The sequence below is a fragment of the Octodon degus genome, unplaced genomic scaffold, assembly GCF_000260255.1.
Source record: "Octodon degus isolate 3935 unplaced genomic scaffold, OctDeg1.0 scaffold00044, whole genome shotgun sequence".
Classification (NCBI taxonomy): Eukaryota; Metazoa; Chordata; class Mammalia; order Rodentia; family Octodontidae; genus Octodon; species Octodon degus.
The window spans coordinates 608019-626638 of record NW_004524620.1 but is presented as its reverse complement, the minus strand read 5'-3'; the positions used below and the strand labels follow the sequence as shown (position 1 = coordinate 626638).

The following is an 18620-nucleotide window of genomic DNA, read 5'->3' as shown; positions in this document are numbered from 1 at the left end:
AAAAAAAAAAAAAAAAAAAAAAAAGATAATAAAACTGAACGATACAAATTCTATAAAAAATAAAAAGGCAGTTTATGCTGTTATCAAAATATTGGGAAACCCTACCTCAACAATGATAAATTCACTCATTTTGTGTCATCTCTTTGGACAAATTTTAACTAAATATAAGTGGATTTCTGTAAAGAAAAACATTTGGCCAATTGTGGACTGCCCGGTTCCAGGCAGTGCTAAGGAAACTTGGCAGATGGGAAAAGCCATCGCTTCCACTGCAGTACACTCTCCCTTTGCCAGTCACCACGGTGATTCTGCTGCCTGGGATTACGCTCCAGTGGCGCGTTTTGGCTGCAGCAGCACCATCCTCTGCTATGAAGAGCACAGCAGCATCTGTTGTTTCAGGTACTTGAGCAAAATCTCAGCCCTGGGAGGCATTATTTGTGGTTTCAAACATCCTGGAGGAAAAAAGGGGTAAGGGAGAGTGTGGAAATAAAAGAAGAAATGGGCCAGCAAAATTTTTCTGAAGTAAAAAGGTTTTAAAAATCCCAAACTTTACTGTGCCTATATTAAATACATATGCAAATAATAATTCAGTGATATTTTTAAATCAAACATTTTCAAAACTTCACAATCGTCTATTTGAAAATACAAAAGAAAAAATTACATTTTAGGTATCATTTTATATGAACTAGTGATACTGAAGAAAAAATTAAATTCCTCATTACAGTTCCTTAGTCACAATACAATAATAAATACTAGAGAATGCTACTATTTCAGGGTTAAGGCATTTAAATTACATGGTGGGCAAAACTTTTTGTTGTTATTTCTGGTTTTTGTGTTTGTTGCTTGGGGTAGAAACCCAAAGACCTCCGATACACTAAGTAGTCCCTATATCATTGAGCTTCACCTTCAGCCTTATTAAAGTTTATTGTTTACTATCACATATCAGTAACACAGATATCAAAAACACTTTAGAAGGACACTTACATGGACTCAATATATGCTTTTTAAAAATCATTTCTAAGGAATGACAGATAAGGGATTTAAAAAGTAGAGTATATACACACAATAGAATAGTGCCCATGAAGAATGAATTTGTTGTATATAAGAAAATGAATTGATCTGGAGATCATCATTTCAGTAAAACAAGCCAGACTGAAAAAGACAAATATATGTCCTCTTTAAGAAGTACAATCTAAAACACTTAACACAAAAGTAGAAGGAAGAGTATTACTAGACAAGGGAAAGGAAAAAAGGGGCAGAATCATAGGGTATAAGGGAGGTTCATCTATATGAATATATGTATGTGTGTGTGTGTGTGTGTGTGTGTGTGTGTATTCCATTGCATTGAACTCCATTGATATTCATCTATGTATTGAACTCCTACCCACAAAAACACAAAGCTAGAGGAGAGGGCGAGGACAACGTGATGGTAGGTGCTGAAAACGATCAGTAGATTGTGGGCATGTATAAGCCTGCCAAAATGAAAGCCATTACATATACAGCCAATATGCATTAATAATAATAATAATAAAAAGATGTCAAACAAACATGCAAGTGTACACATCTCACGTGAGGATCCAAAGCAGGGGCAATTAAGAAAAATGCTTGCTTACACAGCACACTAGTCTTAATATCTGTTACCCTTCGGATCACAGACTGAGTAGGAGTTGTGGACCATTGCCACTGCCCTGAATTAGGAGAATGTCGCTAGTCCAGGAAAAGGAATAATTTTCAAAGTATGATTTCTACTGAATTCAGATTATTTCTCACTATTATAAAGTTGAGTTGTAAGTCAAACCATCTTGAATTGGACCATTCATCTGTGAGTAATGGTTGCAACTGTCTTGCTTTTTTAAAAAAGTATCTCTTGAAAAAAGTTCAGGGCCGTGGAGATGGCTCAGTAGAATAAGTGCTTCCCTGGGCCTGAGTTCAATTCCTGGTTCCGCAAAAAAAAAAAAAAAAAAAAAAAAAAGAGTTGTGTTTTTTATCTATGGATTTGCCTTATTTGGACATTTCATATAAATGGAATCATACAATACATGGTCACATTTGTGACTGGCTTCTCTGACTTACCATAATGTTTTCAAAGTTTGTTGGTAAATCAGTTATTTCAACGTTATGGTTGCTGACTAATATTCCATCAAGTATACTACATCTTACGTTATCATTTGGGTTGCTTCTATAGCTTACCATAAAAAATAATGCCACTATGGACATTCATGTACACATTCTTGAAGAGATATTTTCTATTTTTATTGGTTTTGAGATAGGCTCTTGCAATGTAATTCATGCTCCCTTTAAACTATGTGGCCAGGGCTGGCCTTTAATTTGGCAGCAGTCTTTCTGCCTCAGCCTCCTAGCTGCTAGGATAACAGGTCAGTGTTATGACGTCCTAACCTGGGCATATTTTTTTTTTTAAATTCTCTTGGATATATACCTAGAAGTGGGTTGCTGGGTCATATAACTCTTAAATGTTTAACGTTTTGAGGCACTGCAAAACTTCTACAGAGGCTGTGCCATTTTACATATCTACTACGAGGGTTTCAGTCTTGTTGATGTTTATATTATCTGTCTTATGCCTCTTTCTATCATGATTTTGAACTGAGAAACTGTTTTACTATTTTCAATAAAGGCTATGAAAATATCCAGAGAGATGAATAAATATGCAATAATATTTGTCCTAATTAAAAAAAGAAAAGAAAAATGCTTGCTTGAAGCAGTAAGCATAACAAAACATGCGCGAGGTCAAAGAATCAAGGTCTTAAACATCATTTTACAATTGCATCTTTCAGTATATTCAGATGCCTGATCGAAAGATTTCATGGTACCCACTGGTTAGGAAAGTTTCAAGAGTGTGTATGAAAAGTACAAACACAGCCATATAAAATAAATTTGGATGTATTTTTCTTTGTAATTCAAGCAAAACCTAACCAAGCCACCAGTATAATGTTTTTTTTTAATTTTTGTGTCCCATATATAAAGTCAATGCCATAGGGCATTTAATGGGATTAGTGACAGAGATATCAACCCAAACTTAAAAAAAAAAACCTTCAACTATTATTACAAACCTAACTGCTGTGTTGAGTGCCACAACATGTACTGCTTTATGTCTACACACTGTACAACAATGGCTGTGAAAGATCAACAAACATTGTATGTTAATCTACTCAGTAATATTTAGATTTTGCTCTTTTACCACTTAGAAATATAACTGACATATCACCTTAAGATAATAAGAACAGATAAAATAAGATTGTTATCCAAAAATAACACAAAATATCTTTTCATTAAGAACACAGGAAGACTTTTATTCTTCAAAACTATGTGCATTTTTTTCCTCAAAACTGAAAGCCTAGGTTAAATCAAAAATGAACTCTAATTGAAGGAACATTTTTTATATTTTTATCTCTTTAAATATTTAATCCATTTCTAAATGGATTACAATATTAATAAAGACATACTTTCAAAAATAAATTACCATAATATTGCCTGAAATATATTCTTAATGTAATCCTGTCAGCACACAGATACTGCAGAGATAGGGATCAGGCCTAAGCTATCTTTAATTTCAAAGGGATGCATAACAGTTCATTATAGTATTGCACTTGCAGAAGTGATAATTGAGAATAAGTTATTCAGACAATTCAGATAAGAGGAATCCAAATATAATAACTACTATAATAACCAAGACATCGCTCTGAATCTTGCCAAGATTCAAATCTATATGTAGGTGAAACTACCTCTGTACATGGGTAAACACAGTTCATATGAATACCTGCATCTTTCAAATTTTCTCTGAATCAAAAATTATGGTTGGAAGAATTACAAATAAAAATGTAGTCCAATGACAATTAGCTCTTTTAAGCACAGCATACAACAGATTACTACAAACTGTTTCAGAATATTCAAATTTCCCAAAACCTATGGATGAACTGTACGTTACAAACCCTAATCATTCATGAACAAGTCTTACATTTTACATAGCAAAATAGAAGACTAGCCCAATATTAAAAAACAAGGCAGAAAACCACAATTCTAGAGTTTTACAGGCCATTAATTATCTAGGTATCTATTCCAGGTACAAATCTGGTAGATGTCCTAGAGGCATTAACAACCAAGACACACATCCGGCACAGAACAAGAGATATAAATTTGAGCACAGTCCTAAGGTTAGGGTAAAATGCTCCCACTCAAGGCTTTATACAGTTCAGCTAGGCAAACTCCTTGGTCCTTTACCTTGGCCTCAGGTCAGTTCTGGTTATGTTTTACTTTCCTCAGTGAGCCCTGAAGGTAGGGTGTCAGCTGCTCTGAATTCAATGTTCTGGTCTGCCAGGGACCAAGCAGACCATGGTTTGGATTGCCCTCCCTCCATGCATGCCTCAACAAGATACCCAAAAATAGCCCCAGCATGAGCCCTCCCAGGTCCTTTTGGAAGGTACTTCTCTGTGCATTGCCCTAAGTATCCTTTATTTCTTGAGAGCTCAGCAATCTCCTCTGCTAGTTCTGCATTATCATATCAACAACATAACAGCAAATGTTCACTAAGACAGTATCTAGAGTGCATCACCCATATTTAGCCTTTTAATGCTCGTAACGACTCAATGTGGCTGGTACTGCTACAATACCTGATCCGGCACATAGCTCATGGGTTGGTGGAGGATATTGTTCAATTGTAGATATGCAGAGATACTGTTCTTAATATTCTTTTGCTTCCACATTGATATAAAAGATGATTTGTTTTCTTTCTATGTATCATTTGACTGTTTTGTAACTAGAAGGTAATTAGAAATGTAGTCATTTCCTGCCCCAAGATACAAAAGATACATTTCTTGTTATATACATCTTGCTTTATCTTGGTCTTAACCATCCAGCAGAAAAGTATAAAAACGAGATATAAAAAGTAAAGCCATATTAATATGCTGAGCTGTAAAAGGCTCTAGTCAACAAATTCTGACACTGCTAGTCCTACGGATAACCCACTACTATTATGGACTACTGGACTATATTGGATTCTTTTGCTGAATTCACACACCTACAATATTTAAATGGCAATGGAATACCCATCTCTGACAAAACTAAACAAAAAAGGGGATATAAATGAAGGACCATTTTGTATCTGTATATACAAAATAGTTAGGATAGATATACAACTACTTTCTCTAAATTCAATGAGAAGAAAGACTTGTACTATTAGTATTTGGACAGGATATGTCTGCATCTCGTACTATGAATAACCACTAAGAAGATAACAATATACAAGTTATTAATTATTGAAACCATCCTATTAATTGGTTTTGAAACTCACTGCTGTTTCTCAATAAAATTAATTTAAAAAATAAATAAATAACACGGGAGGGGCCTCAGCTCTCTAAGGCAATGGCTATACCTGCAGGGTGTCAGCAACATTTTAACTTTGAGAAAGTTCTAGGGTTTGGCACAGTAATAAAGAAAATTCCAACTATGTCTGGAAACAAAACAGAAATGACTCCCATTGAATACAGAAATTGTTTATATTTCTATAGATGTTTAAAACATCTATAGGGTATTTTTTCAATAAATACACAGACGATATTTCCTAGACAAGGATTTATATTTTTCTTTTATGTTTCCATATATTTGATGGTATACAATATATTAAATAAAATTTTCCTTAATGGCTGATTTCAAGGTATAATAATCTACATAATCAGGGCTTTCCTACTTTGTGATGCAAAGGTAAATGAAGCCACAGAGATTACAGCGAGAAGTTCATAGTCAAGGGCTTGGAAGGGAGGCAAAGGAGAGGTGTGAGAATAGGGAGACGGACACATCACTGAGGTAGGACGGAAGTGATGAGTGGCAGAAAGCTGACAACATATGCAGTGACACATGGGCAGCAGAGGTGGACACTGAGTGGTAGGAAATGCTTGAAAATGATTTCAAGGAGGAAAAACTCTTCACAGATAAAGCAATAGGCTGGGCTAGACAATATGCAAAAGACTGTCAGAATTAATGGAGAGGAGGATTTATGAAGGAGAGGTAAGAAATATAAAGCTAGAGAGAGAAATTGGTATTGTATTATGGATGGTCTCAAAGCTGCACTAAAGAATTAAGCATTTAACCCATGTGAGAGCCTTCGAATGGGCATCCTCATCAACCAACAAAGAAAGAAATATTACTACAGATTTCTGAGCTGGTTCTTGCACAGTGGTTTTTCCCATCACTTCTAGTGCCTTCACAATCCGGAAAATGTTAATCTTAGCTCCAGCCAATACACACATGCTCCTTCCCTATGGGCAACCAACTCTTTGAGTTGGGCTATGCCAATGATACCAACACAGGACAAAAGCCTAAATGCTTTAAGAACACAAAGCATGCAGTGCTCATACACATCTGCTTTCAAGTCTGCTTGAATCCAACACTTGTATAGATAGTTTAATAAACACTAAAATAAAATACAATTTTAGTCTGTTTTAGGATTATCTTATCCAGTTATGTGAGAAAAATATAACTGAAAAACAGTAAAAAGAAAACCAGAACTGGGAATAGTATTGCACACCCCTAGCCCTAGCACTTGAGAGGGTCATTGTGAGTTTGAGGCCGGCATATGTCCACGATGAGTTTAAAGCCATCCTGAAATACATAGCAAGACTGTCGAGGGAAAAAAAAAAAAAAAACAAAACAGAACTAAAAGGAGAGAGAAGCAGAGACAACACATAGTAAGTTTCTTCTTCTTTCCTCCCCCTCTCCCTTTCTCCTCCCACCTCCTCCTCTTCCTCCCCCTCTTCTTCTTTCACGGTACTGGGAACTGAACTCAGGCAAGTGCTTATTCTACTGAGGAATCTCCCCCACCTTCTTTTAAATGTACCTGGTACAGTGTCTCACTATGCAGCTCAGACTCATAATGATCCTATTTTCAGCCTCACCAGCGTGGGATTACAGGGCTGTACTACCACACCCAGACTTGGTCATTTGCTCAGTATGCCCATGAGCGGGTCCAGTGTGGCATGTGGTGCCTGGGACGGAACCAGCCCAATTCCTGTGCTTGTCTAAGCAGGCACCAACACAGTATTTTTAACATTTTAAATAATAAATATATAATATACATTTAAAAGTATCTTTTACCAAAATGTAAAACTTACAGAAGTTTTTTTTTTTAAAAAGACATGCTATATTCTAATCATCATTCTTTATATATCTTCTCTTTTTCTCTTTCCACTACCTCTAATCCTTGTGTTTTGCTGCTGCTCAACATAAGAAATTATTTTCCAGGAAAGAAAAGGGAGTCAAGAAATCCTTGGTAATCTTGTATCTATGGGCTCTGTCACTAATCAAATTTATTTTTTCAGTTTCAGGACAACTGGGCATCAAAGAGCTACTCTTTGTCCTCAAGGGAAGAACAATACAGTGGTGACTTATCCCCAGTCTGCAGGAAAGGTCCCAGAGATGCTTCATTTGGTAACTTTACCCTATGGAGCCTATCCATTACTTAGGGAAAATTCCAGCTCCTTAAACAATAGGGGATACTGACAGGTTTAAAGACCCTCAGAAGCTCTAATATTTTTATATCCCCATATATGAGGAATACAAATGGCACTAAGTAGGGTAGAAAAATCCCTTAAAAAAAAACAGCATTGTGGGTTGTGTACTTCTAGTAAGCACCGAAACACTACCCTCTGTTCCTAACAATGATAGTGTTCCTTCAGTTCCTATTAGACAAACAACTTGGACACCAAGGCAAAAGACTAAGGCAACAGTCAAGTGCCCAAAGGTATAAATAATGTACTCCAGGCTACACAATATTCCCCACTGTCACTTTAGAAGAATATAAAAAGTCTTCAGCCATCAGGAACAAATGCTCTGATTTTTCACTTCAATTCTCAAAAATCCTCAAAGATTGCCAGGAGTATTTAACATATTACAAGAGAAAGACTATTGCAAAAGCTATAATCATCGATGTTTCTGCAAAATATTTCACTTCAAACTTCTGAGACAGCTTTGTCTCAATATCCCAACCATTTATAAATTCTGCAAGGTTTATATAGTCTAAAACTAGAACTGCTCTCCAAGGAGGAATTGTGGGCCAACTTACCACGGCCCACAACAAAATAAGCTTCCTAGGAAAATACACAAGAGAAAGCAGCTTGCCTATGTGTTAATGTGGCCTGCTACCTCTGAGGAAGCTATACTGAAGGCAGGCTACAAAAAAGGAGGAAGACGACCAAACTTCATATGTACTAACTGATACTAGGTATCAGTTACTTTACATCAGTTTGTCTTTTAATTATAGGAAAACTGTTTGAAATTAAATAAACTAGGATAAAAAAAGAACTCCAGCCAAACATAATGACACGTATTTCTAATTCCAGCTATTTGGGAGAAAGGAAGAGGCTCAATCTAAAGCCGACCTGAGGAACTTAGTGAGACATTGTTTCCAAATGAAAAAATACATGGCTAGCAATGTAACTCAAGGATCAAGGGTCTGTGGATTAAATTCCCAATAGACGGAAAGGGAAGGAAAGAGGGAAGGAGAGGAGGGAGAGAAGGGAGGGAGGGAAGACAGTAGGTTAGGAGGCAGCAGTCAGCATGGAAATACAGACTAATTGTTCTATCACTTCTACTGGAGCCAGAATTTCACCCAGGACAGCTTTTATAAAAAGTATCACCACCCGTATCTCATCCCCACATTATTGCTCTTTTCTTTTAAACAGATATTACAAAAGAAGACAGGGAATGAAAGGATAAAACGTAGAATGAGTTGAATATTCTCTAGCAAATTTATTTAAATTAAACCAAGAAGTTTGAAGCCTATTATGCTACATCTACACACACGTGATCATCCAAATTTCTACTTGTAAAGGAGATCATGTAAACAAGAGTGCTTACACCAAATCTCTTGATTGTATTCTTTAGAAATGGAAAACATAATGCCCTCACAAGGCTAAACAGTATTTTCAAGGAAAAAAATAGTTTGTCAGAACAATATTCTAACAAAAAAAAAAAAAAAGGTAAAAACGGCAACCAGGTCAAACAAAAAAAAAAATAAATAAATGTGACATCCAGGAATTGTGACTGCTAAAAATGAAACTACTTTACATCAAGCCATACCAGGGAACTCTAGATTAAAAAGAAGGATGTCTGACTGGTACAAACAGCATGATAGTGAAGTAACACACATAATTTCTTATCCAATGAAGTTTATATGAAATTAAATGATTCAAACTACAAGAAAAGTCAATGTAAAGTGTAAGTATGTTAATTCCATAAATGACACCTTCAAAGAAGATGTCAATTTTCCTGCCCCTTAGAAAAACTTTAAGCAATGTCATGAAGGACCAGTGTTATGATATGAAACACAGCCTTTTACCAGTAATACTGCTAGATTGTGTAAAGAAATCCATATCCCTAAAACCCAAATTCCCTTTCCTATAAATTAATACAATAAACTAATGGTGTTTGGCACACAGTCTAATTTTCTATTAAGTCTTTTTTTTTCCTCCCTGTGGAACAGGGGATTGAACTCAGGCCCTTGCACTTGCCAGGGAAGCACTTATTCTACTGAGCCATCTCCCCAGCCCCTAAGCCTTATAAAAGTTCGTAACAACGAATCTCTAGTAAAGTTAAAAAAAAAAAAAAAAAACCTGCTCACCTTCATCGCTCGCTGCCTGCTGTTTCACAAGAGTCAGTGGGGACCTGGCTGGAGGCTTGCTAAGTGGGTGGCGCCAACTCTTAGAAGTTTTGGTCTCTCCCTCTGTTACCTGGTTATAAAGGAAAAGATGAACTCACATAAATAAAAACATGTTGTAAAAGAACACTGTAAATGCCGTAAGTAGTTCTCATAATGACAACTTAATTAAAAGAAATCTTGTGTTTATGTACATGTTAAAGAACTAGCTTTTTAAGAAACTTAAAAATTTAAAGTAAAAATCCAAAAAAAGAAGCATTATGTTAGTAAATTTCACAAAAGTAAATTTTACACTTAGCCCTCCTCTCACTTTATCTTAAAATATTAACTGCAGGGCAGGTTACACTTATTAAACCTGCAATAAGCTTCATAGTTAGTAAGTTTTCAAATGTCCTTCAAAAATAGTCTCATTTTAGAATTACACATGAAACTATTAAGGACCAGGACAGCATGTCATCTCTACACTGTTCCCATGTGATCATTTAGTATATGATTTTGCTTTCAATCTTCACAGAGAATGAAATCCTGCCAAGCTGGAGAGATACGCTTCCTTTCATTTAAAAATGAACCATTATTTGTCATACATACAAAGGATCAAAGAAGAAATTAAAAATGGCTCATTTTGAATAATACATTGCTTTCATCATAAAACCACTTATGTTACAAATGTGGTGCTATTTCTAAATTTCTCTTAGCCACCTTTTCAAATAAATTAGGCCATTTTTCATTTTTCATGTGATTTTTGACAAATATGTAGTGCATAGATCAGTGGAACACACAATCCTATGAAAATGATAAATTCTATTGAGTCAAATCAGGACACTTTTATTTCAGATTTGAAAATCTTTAAGAATCAAGGCATTCAAAGTTACTGTTCTGCTACAATCTGCTTCGCTAACAAAGATGAGATAGACCTGTGGTAAGTTGACATGGCAGGTCTGTTCAGCAGCCAGGTGAGACTCTCCTTACCTACTTTTCTACCCTCAGCAAGCTACTGCGCAAGACAGGTTCTAAATGCTGACACTCAGTCCTAGCTTTCCTAGCTCCCAGTCATATGGAAATAGTGACCATTTATGCAGAACGCAGGTAACAGTGACACTCAACAATGACAGTGCGACAGGGAGATACTATCCAGACAGCTAGCACGTGGGGCCTAGAAATCAGGAGTGGTCCTGACTTTCTGAGGCAAAACACCTGTTTCTGGGAGTGTTGGGGACCGGGATGGTCAAGTTGGTATTAGGCTGAGTCACACAATAAAAAGAGGAAAAGGAGACTGAGTGAGCCCTAACACAGAACCTGTGGAAAGCAGAACCCCACAGGCAACAACCGCTGGCAGGAGGAGGGCAGAGCGAGCCTGACATAACTATGGCCCAGCCGAGTTAACACTGTGACAGAACCTTCTGTATTTGACTGCATCAATTCAATATGATGATGAATCTATACTACAGTTTTCCCAAACAGTAGTACTGGGGGGAAACTGGGTAAGGGTACACAGGGTCTCTGTTCTATTTTGTATAAAACTGTATTAATCTGCAATTATCACCTACTGAAGATAATTTTTTTCAAAAATGAGAGAAAACTGAACTTGAACAGGTAGCTAAAATCTCTATGCTCTGAATTAACATATTATGAGCCACAGCTAGCTAGAGAATGGTTATCTCTCAGACACTGAAGGAAATATGCCGAAAGCAGATAAATGTAAAAAGTTATTAATTTCCTCCCTAAAGCAAGATTTCAGTGCTTAGCTTGCTGTTTTCAGAAAGAGTTCTCACCATAAAATGAGTACTGCAACACATTTTACTAAAAAAGAGATTTTGCCACATACACTGGGAACTTTGAAGCCTTTCCTCTCTTCACTGAAGACTGCTGAGATTTCTCCAGGTTCAAGGCCACTCCCGTGGCCCTCCACATCACTTTCTTCTTCCTCTGTAACCAAGCCACTGCTCTCTGCCATTGAAGAACATGACTCCGGTGACTTTGGCCATAGAAGCTTAGGTGGGTCCGGATCCTGGACCTTCACGTGGCCCCTAGGTAAGGCTATGGAAGCATCAGCTTCAGGTGGTGTGGACGGTGTAGCTATACCATAGGCTTTATCACTGTCGCTTTTTATTTCCTCCGTAATAGGCATACTTAAATAGCTGTTTCCTGAGGAGTAAAATAAAAGACTATTAATCTTGCATTAGGTTACTAACTGGTAGAATTGTTAAACTATTCCCAACTGATTTCATTTTTTCCAACTTTCACAGACATAAGTGTGAAAGGTCATCAAAGTGTCATGCTATTTTCATAGCTGTTGAAGTGACTCTGGCAGAAGAAATTACCTACTGACAAAAAGAAGAAATTAAAGAGGTTCTATGGGATGTGGTGGTACACACCTATAATCCAAGTACTCAGAAGGCAGAGCCAGGAAAGTCGCCACAAATACAAGGCCAGCCTGCGCTACACAGTAAATTTAAAACCAGCTTTAGTTACACAGCAAGTCTGTGAATGAATGAATGAATTAATTAATTAATTAATTAATTTTTACTATAGACCAATACCAAAAGGCAGGGCAATTATAATTATCAGAGCATTAAAAATCTGAAATATATCTAAAAATAACTATACCTTAATCCATGGTGCTAAGAGCTTCTACTAATGAAAACTGTTAGTTCACAAAAGGTCAGACAGAGCCAATAAAAAATTATTTTCCACATTAATCCTATGCCATTGACTGAGATCACATAACCAGAAATTACAAAATACTTCTCTTAAAAAAAAAAAAACTTCTCTCCCTTGATATATCTATTCTCCCTTAGACACAAACACACTTACGCATGTGTGCACGCACAAACATTATTTCTATCCTAAATCTGATGCCGAAGCTAGTCAAGAATTCTACTTAAGTTTTCTTCTATGTCAAAAGGTATAAATCGAAGTATAAAAGAACAAGCTAATGATATTAGGCACCTCAATTTACGTCCTCAAGCACTTCACAAAACAGAGAACTAATCCCAGTGTGTACAAAGCACGATGACAATGATAAATGCCCACACGTACTGCACGACTGACCTCTTTGCATTTACTGCAGTTCACTTCCTTAAATTCCTCTAGACCTTGCTATCTATTTCTTCTTTATAATGCCATTCAGCTATGGCCTATGCCATGAAATATGACTGTGCATCTGGATCGTTCCTTGGCAGACCCACTGTCTTTTCTGTCAAGCTACTTTTCACACTGGATTGTAATTGTGTGTCTAGTTGACTAGTTCTCCCCTTAGGTATGAATGAATTCAGTGAAAAAATGTCTATGGATTCAAATCTATTCCTCAGGTATCTCCAGTGCAAGGTAAAAAAGAGGCTCAATAAGGAGTCAAGGAGCAGTTTTGTTAGGACTGTATAAGGATGCTATCTTCAATTCTAAATCCAATAATAGCAACACGGTGTACAGATAAGACCTCAGCTCTCTGTTTAAAGGTCCACATGATGGCCATGTGAGGACAGGCAGCAGCAGAGTGGATACTGGCAAAACAGGAAGGAAGCACTTTCCACAAGAGTTCAGGCAAGAAATAGAGTGCCTCAAATGCAGGGCACACAGGAGGGTGGGGTTGAGGGTAGTACCACACTGCAGGATCCACAGGTTGAGGGCTGAAAGACAATGGTGGGAATTATACCAAGTAGTTCAATTATTAAAAAGACAAAACTCCAATAGACATTCAAGAGGCAAAGCATTAGCGTAGTTTCAGAGGAAATATGCCATAAAAGGGGAGAAAAGAAAAGTAGCTAAGACATTTAGGTGAGCATTGCAGTACAGAGAACAGACAAGAGATTATACATACTATTTCACCAGACTGATTTTTTATTTTTGTTGTTCTTTTTAAAACTTTAATCTTTATTTTCTTCTTAAAATTAAGTTGAAAGCTGAGACTCTGCAAAGAATTATCTATAATTGGTTTTCTCTGCTTCATGTGAATTCAAGAGAAGCTTTCCAAAAATGTATTCTATATTGTAAATTGAGTTGCACTAGAAAAAAACTCATTCTGAATCTTCTTTTTTATTAAACCAAATAGACACTGCTGGCTATTTGTCTCACAATTCCATTACACACAGCAGTGGTGCTCCTGACACTCATAACATTCCCTAGACCTCCTGCAGTTGATCAGCCTATAACTTTAGATAGTTATTCAGATAAGCTGGCTGGGTAAGACAGCTATCCCAGTGAACCAGATTTAAGGCATCAGATCATCCACCACCTCCTACCATTGGCAGGTAAAACACAATCACAGATTTTTCTCACCTGAGAGTGTGATATTATCCAATAAACTTGGATGCACCTGTGTTGTGCTAGCAGCGGCCTCTTTGGGAGGGGCTTCTGTGCTCCCCAGTTTTGCTGCTTTTTCTCCCTGTTTGCTGACCTTAAAGTCCTCTGTGCCAGGGTGATGGTTAGGGACTTCTAGCTCATCAACGTCAGTTGACACTTCTTCATCGTCCTCAGCCTTAGGCCTCTTAGGGTGAGACCTAGATCCCTGGAAGCTATTAACAGGAAAAGTAGTGGTCAGAGCAGAAGGTTTCCAATGGAGACAAAATAACAAGTATTTGCTTACTACTGAAAGGCTTTCAATTACTAAACAAAAACAATCTTTACAATTAATAGAGTAAAGCTGAAATATAAATCTTAAAAAGTTGTAAGGCCAATTGACTAAAAATTTAAACAACTGGAAATAATTGGCTATTCATGTGAAAATACCATTAAAAATGTAGAGGACAATTTGTAGGACAAAAAGAGATCACAGGCATTTACTGTAAATTTCAAAAAGTTAGAAGAAAGGATTCTTCTAACTTGGCCCTTCATGAGGAAATGGTTATGTGTGAAGGAAGAGAGGCACAACCACCCTGATCTGAGCAGCATGCGACGTGCACGTGTCGGAACGCCACTCAGGACCCATTAACTCAGATAATCTTATATTGTTCTGTATCAGTTTAAAATAATCATTTTTAAATGAAAATTTAAAAACAAAAACAACAAACAATGGCACAGAAAACAATTAATATAAAATATTATTTAGTTTCAAAAGGAAAACCAGGTCTAGAAAGAAGTTACTAAAATCTGAATAAGTTATTTGCATTTCAAGGTGAACTAGTAAATAATTCTCAGGCAGGAAAATAGTTCATATCAAATTCCAAGGAATTAAGATAGGAAGGCAACTAAGTATATAAATTTATTTCTTAGGCCAACTTACTAGTTTCTAAGTGGAAAATAATATTTATTCTTCTTCTGCTCCATTATTTGCCAACAAGACTCCTAATAGCTCTTTCACAGGAGTGTTTTGTATATGACACAACAATTCTAACAATTACAAAACAACAGCATCCATCACACACACACACACACACACACACACACACACACAAACACCACAGGCTGACCAGTGCAGAAAGCTAAGGAGGGCAGTGATATGAGATAGAGGAGCAGCCAGGGACACCCCATGAAACTTAGCTGTGGCTGGCTGCTACAGAGGGCAGTAACTGGAGTGGTTATCAGTATTACCACCATCCCATTTGTTAAAAACCCAAGCAGTGGCCAGTGTGAAAAATTTCCACACTATGAACAGTGTAGTACATGTAAATTAAGGTAGCTGATATCTATCCAAGATTCTGAGTAATCATTTAATTGGTTGGTCTTCCCTAAACAAGGTATTATTGAAGGGAGATCAGAAATCTCTTTGAGCCACAGTTAACTAAGCACCTTAACATTAGGCTTTTTGTCTAGATGAGCAAATTCCATTGATTAATTTAACCTACTGACAGACATTTTCTATTTGTTCAGTATCACCCGTGTACGCTCTCTGTCAATTGAAGAGGTTGATTGTGATTAACAGATAGCACATAATATGTACATCTATCTGAAGCACTGTATTTTCTGTGCACTAAAGAACATTTCTCAAGCTGTTCTCCTGGTGTGGCTCCTGAACTAAAAATGCCCCCTTTGGAAGCAGGCATTATTAATGTAGATTAGCACATTTTAATGTAGATTAACACATTTTTTTCAAAGGCACTGATTGTCTAAATTAGTATTTCTTAAACTCTATTTATATGTTTCCATAGAAAGTTACACAAAAGCGCTTCCCTGGGAAGCACAAGGGCCTGAGTTCAATACCCGGTTCCACCAGGAAAAAAAAAGAAAGTTACACAACTTAGTGACAAAATATACCTACAACACACACACACACACACACACACACACACACACACAGATATCATAGGTTAATACTTACCATTACTATATGGGAAGCACTAGATAATTTTACTCTATATTAATTCTTAATTTTAAAATGTAGTCCTGACCTATTAGGTTAATTTGAAAGCTAGTACTTTGAAAGTCGCTGCTGTACACTACAGGGTGAAAACAACAGCACCTAAATTTTAGATCCACTACTGCCTACTTCTGTGCCTCAAGCATCTCTTTTATAAAGTGAGGAAGTTTGATTCCATGTCCTTAAGATTCCTCTGCTCACTATCATTCTAAAATAGCAGAAAATAAACATCAGGAGAAAAAAGAAAGTCAGAAAATAAGCATTAGAAGTTGGGCAAAAATGTAAAATTACAGTGTTATTTAGTAAATAGCAAAAAAATAGAAACAGGCTACCGGTCCAAATACATGAGACTAGTTACGTACATGTAAGCATTAAAAATTAGGTTGTAGAAAATCATTTAATTACATGAAAAATCACTCACATGACTGGTCATCAAATTGTTATAGAGCATGGCCCCAAATTTGAAAAGTTACATAATATTATATAATATGTAATAAATATATAGGTAAAGGATATACATAAAATGTTAGGACTGGTTATCTCTGGATAGTGAGGTTATGGGTGATTTGGGATTCCTTCATTATTCTTTTCCTTATTTTACAAATTTTCTCCAATGCTCAAATATTACTTTTACAATCTGAAAGAAAAACAATGAGGAATATTGAAGAGGAAAGCTTAATATAAAAGTCAAAAATATAAGAGCTAAATGGTAGCCTAAGGATCTGAGCAATACAACACACATTCTAGGCAGTGGGCTGTAAAACAGCATGATGCCCGCCACAAAGCTAAACTTCTGAGATGGCCCTGGTCACAAAAATGGAATGGAGAATAAAGCCCATGAGGACAGTCGTTACAGAAATGTGCTTTGCTTTATATCCAAAAAAGAATAAAACCAAGTGCATAAAATGAAGGAAAATATAAGCATCCAGATGAGAAAGTAATGTCTCAGACGTCTGACAAATGAAAAAGTTAAAGTCAGAAAGAAAACTGGCAGCAAAATTAAGAAGCTACTGAAGTTGATTAAAATATGGAGGTGAATGAGGAGGACCTCTACAACTTTAGCTACGTTAGTATAAGGAGTGCAAAAGGTTCCGTTTTGTTCTATTTGCTATGTACACTGACAAAAGGAGTATTTGCAAATGTAAAACACCTCTACCTACACACTATTACACATCCTAAGAATTCAAAATATTTTGCCTTACTTCTTGGGTAAGATACTAATCAAACTTGTAAGTAAATATGGGAAAAATGGCTCTTGATAACATCATGTTCAATGACCCATTTGAAATGAGCAAAAGCCTCAGGGGGATGAGGCTGGGTGTCATTACCTTTTGGGTGCTTTCCTTACTTTCCTCCTCCTTTGCAGCCATGCTTTTACTTCCGGGGTAGACTCCGGAGTAGGCTTCGTGTGATCAATGGTATATATATCCTTTCCTTGTTTCCAAAGCTGATACCGGTCAGGCTGAAACTTCCTCACAAATATATCCATTGAAATTTTCACCATGTCTTTCCTGCAAGTGCACTGAAACACAATAGACCAATTTTAACGAAATCTACAATAAACACTTCACTGGTTCTATCAAGTCACATACACGGAATCAGCCCTTGAATATAATGTATGTGAATATTTACTACAAAACAAAGCACAAATACTTAGTTGGGATAAACTAAATTTCTTCAAAAAAAGGAGAAACCTTATATATACATATTTACAAATGGGGAAGTAAAATGTGCAAATACCTGCTACACTTCATAGGGAACTGCATACTAGGAAACACTGGAAGGAAATACCATACATGTGAAGGCTTGTCTGCAACAGAGCAATCACCCAGCCCTAACAGGATGCACCAAAGAACTGAATGCCTAAAGGGGTACAAGGTAAGAAACTCAGTGCTATCCCTGGGGTAGGTACTGGGGTACATGCTGAGTGTCCCCCACATCCACATGGTGCCTAAAGCCTTGGTCTCTGGGTGGCACTGTTGCTAACTGGCAAAATCAGAAGATGTAAGGTGAGGCAGGGAGTAGCCTCATGTCACTAGGGTATTTCTCCTAGGACTCTACCGCAGTTCTCACAAGCTCACTGGAAAAGCAGCAAGCGCATGCCCACCCATCTTCTTTATCTCTGCTTCTCCCCAAGATGTGTGTTCCTATGCATACTTCTGCCATGTTCTAATGCCACCCACCACCCTCACAGAGGCTGAACAAAGAGGGGTGCATATTGTTGGACTTTAATCCTCCAAAACAATGGGCTGAATAAACCTTTTCTCAGTCTGAGTTAACTGCCCAGGTATTTCACTGTAGTACTTTGCAAAACTAACATACCTGGGTTGTGTAATGAAAAAAAAAAAAAGCCTATGAATGTATGTATAAAATAATTTACCCAAGGGCCAGGGAGATGGCTCAGTATATTAAGCACTTGCCTGGTAAGCACAAAGGCCTGAGTTCAATCCCCGGTTCCATTAAAAAAAAAAAAAAAAAGAATAATTTAACCAATAAATTGATATAAATTTTCTCAAAGCTACACTTTAATCAAATTTCTATTTATTAACAAGCTCTTATGGATAATCAAAAATATTAGGAACAAATTATATATCTTTACTATATGATATGGAATATCAACAATACAATAAAAATATCCAGTAAGGCTAGCCCAGGTCTGGTGAGTGT

At 36.7% G+C, this 18620-nt stretch overlaps 1 protein-coding gene across 5 annotated transcripts in view; it reads right to left on the bottom strand.

Moving 5' to 3' along the window:
- The window catches only part of Kdm4c (lysine demethylase 4C), a 461014-nt gene that overhangs the window by 226718 nt on the left and 215676 nt on the right, over window positions 1-18620 (bottom strand). For all 5 annotated transcript variants that reach the window (XM_004631706.2, XM_023715829.1, XM_023715827.1 and 2 more), the window contains 4 exons: window positions 17282-17475; window positions 13937-14172; window positions 11487-11806; window positions 9626-9734 (listed from right to left, as the gene is read on the bottom strand). In XM_004631706.2, the coding sequence (XP_004631763.1) occupies window positions 9626-9734; window positions 11487-11806; window positions 13937-14172; window positions 17282-17475 (859 nt within the window). The remainder of the gene's footprint in view (window positions 1-9625; window positions 9735-11486; window positions 11807-13936; window positions 14173-17281; window positions 17476-18620) is intronic.